This window comes from Sinocyclocheilus grahami, unplaced genomic scaffold, assembly GCF_001515645.1.
Source record: "Sinocyclocheilus grahami isolate Dianchi unplaced genomic scaffold, SAMN03320097.WGS_v1.1 scaffold1067.1, whole genome shotgun sequence".
Classification (NCBI taxonomy): Eukaryota; Metazoa; Chordata; class Actinopteri; order Cypriniformes; family Cyprinidae; genus Sinocyclocheilus; species Sinocyclocheilus grahami.
In genome coordinates, this window is record NW_015506246.1 from 476961 (window position 1) to 480290 (window position 3330).

The 3330-nt window shown below is 33.0% G+C and overlaps 1 protein-coding gene across 1 annotated transcript in view; it reads left to right on the forward strand.

Annotated features, from left to right (window-relative positions):
* The window catches only part of LOC107566282 (latent-transforming growth factor beta-binding protein 4-like), a 78680-nt gene that overhangs the window by 71456 nt on the left and 3894 nt on the right, over positions 1 to 3330 (forward strand). Inside the window, exons 30-33 of the mRNA XM_016251676.1 lie at positions 1370 to 1441; positions 1524 to 1652; positions 1735 to 1878; positions 3047 to 3199. Coding sequence (XP_016107162.1) covers positions 1370 to 1441; positions 1524 to 1652; positions 1735 to 1878; positions 3047 to 3199 — 498 coding nt within the window. The remainder of the gene's footprint in view (positions 1 to 1369; positions 1442 to 1523; positions 1653 to 1734; positions 1879 to 3046; positions 3200 to 3330) is intronic.

A 3330-nucleotide genomic window follows, 5' to 3' on the forward strand; every position in this document is an offset into this window, starting at 1 on the left:
TTTAGTATCATTGAGGTACGACGTTTAATAATACATTTTTTTTGTCTGTTTAAATTTTTATATTTTACATTACATTTCAGTTAATTTCGTTTTGTTTAGTTTCACTTACTTGGTGTGTGTGTGTGTGTGTGTGTGAGTGTGTGTGTGTGTGTGTGTGTGTGTGTGAGGGTGTGAGTGTGTGTGTGAGGGTGTGAGGGTGTGAGTGTGTGAGGGTGTGAGTGTGTGAGTGTGTGTGTGAGTGTGTGAGTGTGTGTGTGAGGGTGTGAGTGCGTGAGTGCGTGAGTGCGTGTGTGAGGGTGTGAGTGCGTGTGTGCGTGAGTGCGTGTGTGCGTGTGTGCGTGTGTGCGTGAGTGTGTGAGGGTGTGTGTGTGTTTTTAGTCATTTAGTCATTTTTAGTAGTTTTTTATGTCTATATAGTTTTTTATACATGTTTATTTCAGTTTTAGTTATTTAAGTACATCATGATAAACTGCATTAAAATTATAAATGTTGAATAATTAGCTAAAATAATTTGTATTATTAAAATGTATTTCAGTTAGGGTTTATCTTATTTAAAATAACAGTTTAGTTTAGTTTAGTTTAGTTTAGTTTAGTTTAGTTTAGTTTAGTTTAGTTTACTACAGTAGTCAACATCTGAAGTGGATCAAAAAAGTTCATCAAAGTTGTCCTGAGACAAGAACACATTTTTGGCTTTAGGTTCTAGGACAACTTTGATCCACTTCAAATGTTGTCTGCTATATAATAATCCTAAAGAAAATATAAGGTTTTGGGAAACTTAACTGCATGTTATTTAAATGAAAATTATTTGTAGTGTAAATAGTTTAAATGTGTTCAAATGAATTTATTACATTTATTTTATGAACTGAAGTGATGAATTTTAAGAACATTCTTAAGTGCATTTTATTGTGATTTCATAATTCAAAAGTATTTGAAATTTAAATTCAAATATACTTTAATGTAATTTCTATTGAAACTTGTATGTCATTTTAAATATATTTGCAATTACACATTTCTAAGTTTATTGGATCTTTCAATTTAAAATGCATTAACTTTATGTAAGTAAACACATACAAATAAGTGTACTTCTTTAAAACATGACAAAAGATTATTATACCGTAATGATTTTAAATGTACTTTAAACTAACTTTTAATTTGACATTAGTGCAAAGTGCACTTTTTAAAAGTCTACTTAAGTGTGTTAAGAAACAGTAATGAAACTGCCTCTCTCATATTGCATTTAAATTTCATTAATATCATATTGTCTGCAAGGACAGTATTAAAAATATGCTTAAGATTTCAAGTGCGAATTCAAGTTTTCACACCGATGAGTTTCTCACTTTTTTCCTGTCATCAATATCTCTCCGTTCAGTGGAATTCCAGTCGCTGTGTCCCAGCGGAAGAGGGTACATCACCACCGAAACAGGAGCGTTCAGCTACAAGGGTAAACAGACTCTCACATAAACGTCCCACAAGTCTCTCAGCATTGGCTGCTTCTAATCTGAGTGTGTTTGTTCTCTGGACAGATGTGGATGAGTGTAAGCTGTTTGACCCGGAGGTGTGTAAAGGCGGCGTGTGTGTCAACAACATTCCCGGCTACGCCTGTTACTGTCCCAGCGGATTCTACTACGACACGGATCTGCTGGAGTGCATCGGTCAGCCTTCAAAACACCAGTGCCGGCTGGGATAGATGTCAGCTCAGCAGACTGATGTTTCTGTCTCTCTGTCTTCCTGTAGATAATAATGAATGTGAGAGTGAGGAGACCTGCACTGGCGGTCAGTGTGTCAACACACTGGGAACGTTTTACTGTACGTGTGCGCCCCCTCTAGTGCTGGACGACACACAGCGCAACTGTGTCAATGCAAGCGGCCTCGCTGAGGGTGAGAGATGCACAGATACACAGACTGCAATGACTTCTCTGCCACTGGCTTTGATAACATTTAGCAACCACCAGTATTTCATGCTGGCCATATAACTATTTTCATTTTATTTTTATTTTAAAAAATATTTTTGTCCATGCCATTATGATAATGGATTTATATTAGATTTGACTACAGTATATACATTTTTTTATTTTATATGTAATTATATATATAATTTATTTTTATTTAAAAATATATATTTTTGTCCATATAATAATGGAATCATATTTGAAAAAAAAAATGTCCCTATGATGATGGAATTATATTAAATTTTACTGCTATAGATTTGTATATATTTTTATATAAATTATATGTTGTCTTTCGTTTTAAATAAGGATAATTTATTTTTATTTCAATAATTATTTCTGTCCTTATGATAATTAAATGATATTTTATTTTACATCTAGAAGTGTTTTATTACATATATTTATAGAAATTATATGTTAAGCATTTCATTTTAAAGGTGTATTTTTAATTGTCTAATTATTTTTGAAATTATACTTTATTTTAGTACCATACATTTTTATTATATATTTTTATATAAATTATGAGTTAAGAGTTTCAGTTTAAAGAGATATTAAATTGGATTTTTTATATATATATATATATATATATATAATTTTTTTTTTTTTTTCTATTATATATTTTTTTTGTTTTTTGTATATTTTTTAATGAATTATATGTTAAAGAGTTTCATTTTAGTTCAGCCAAAAATGAACCCTCATGTCCCTCCACTGAAAGTCCAATTCACCAAAAATTCACAGTTAAAGAAAAGTTTGTAAATATGCTGTAATCAAGCAGTTTAAACAGATGTAATGTAGGTTTGTATTCACATATTCACCAACACACATTTAGAGCTCATCAAATATGGTCAGCGGAAGCTCGAACACTTGAATGACATGCACTTGCGGAAGTTTATTAAAAATATCTTAATTTGTGTTTTAAAGATAAATGAAACCCTTATAAGTTCTGAATGACATAAGAGTGAGTAATTGATGACAGAATTAATTTTTTTGGTGAACTGTCCCTTTAAGAATGGAAAAAACTAAAGTTGCGATGTGTAAAATGACAACTTTAGGTCCTATTTAAAGTTTATTTGTTGTCTGTCTGTCTGTGTTTTTCTCAGATGAGAACTTAAACTTCTGTTGGCGTCACGTCACAGCTAGTCTAGTGTGTCAGAGTCCTTTGTTAGGAGCTCAGCTGACCTTCACTGAGTGCTGCTGTTTGTATGGTGAGGCCTGGGGTCTGCAGTGTGCCCTCTGCCCCCGCAGAGATGAAGGTACACACACACACACACACACACACACACACACTCACACTCTATCTCACACACTCACACACACACACTCACACTCACACTCACACTCACACTCACACTCACACACACACTCACACACAAACCCACAACAC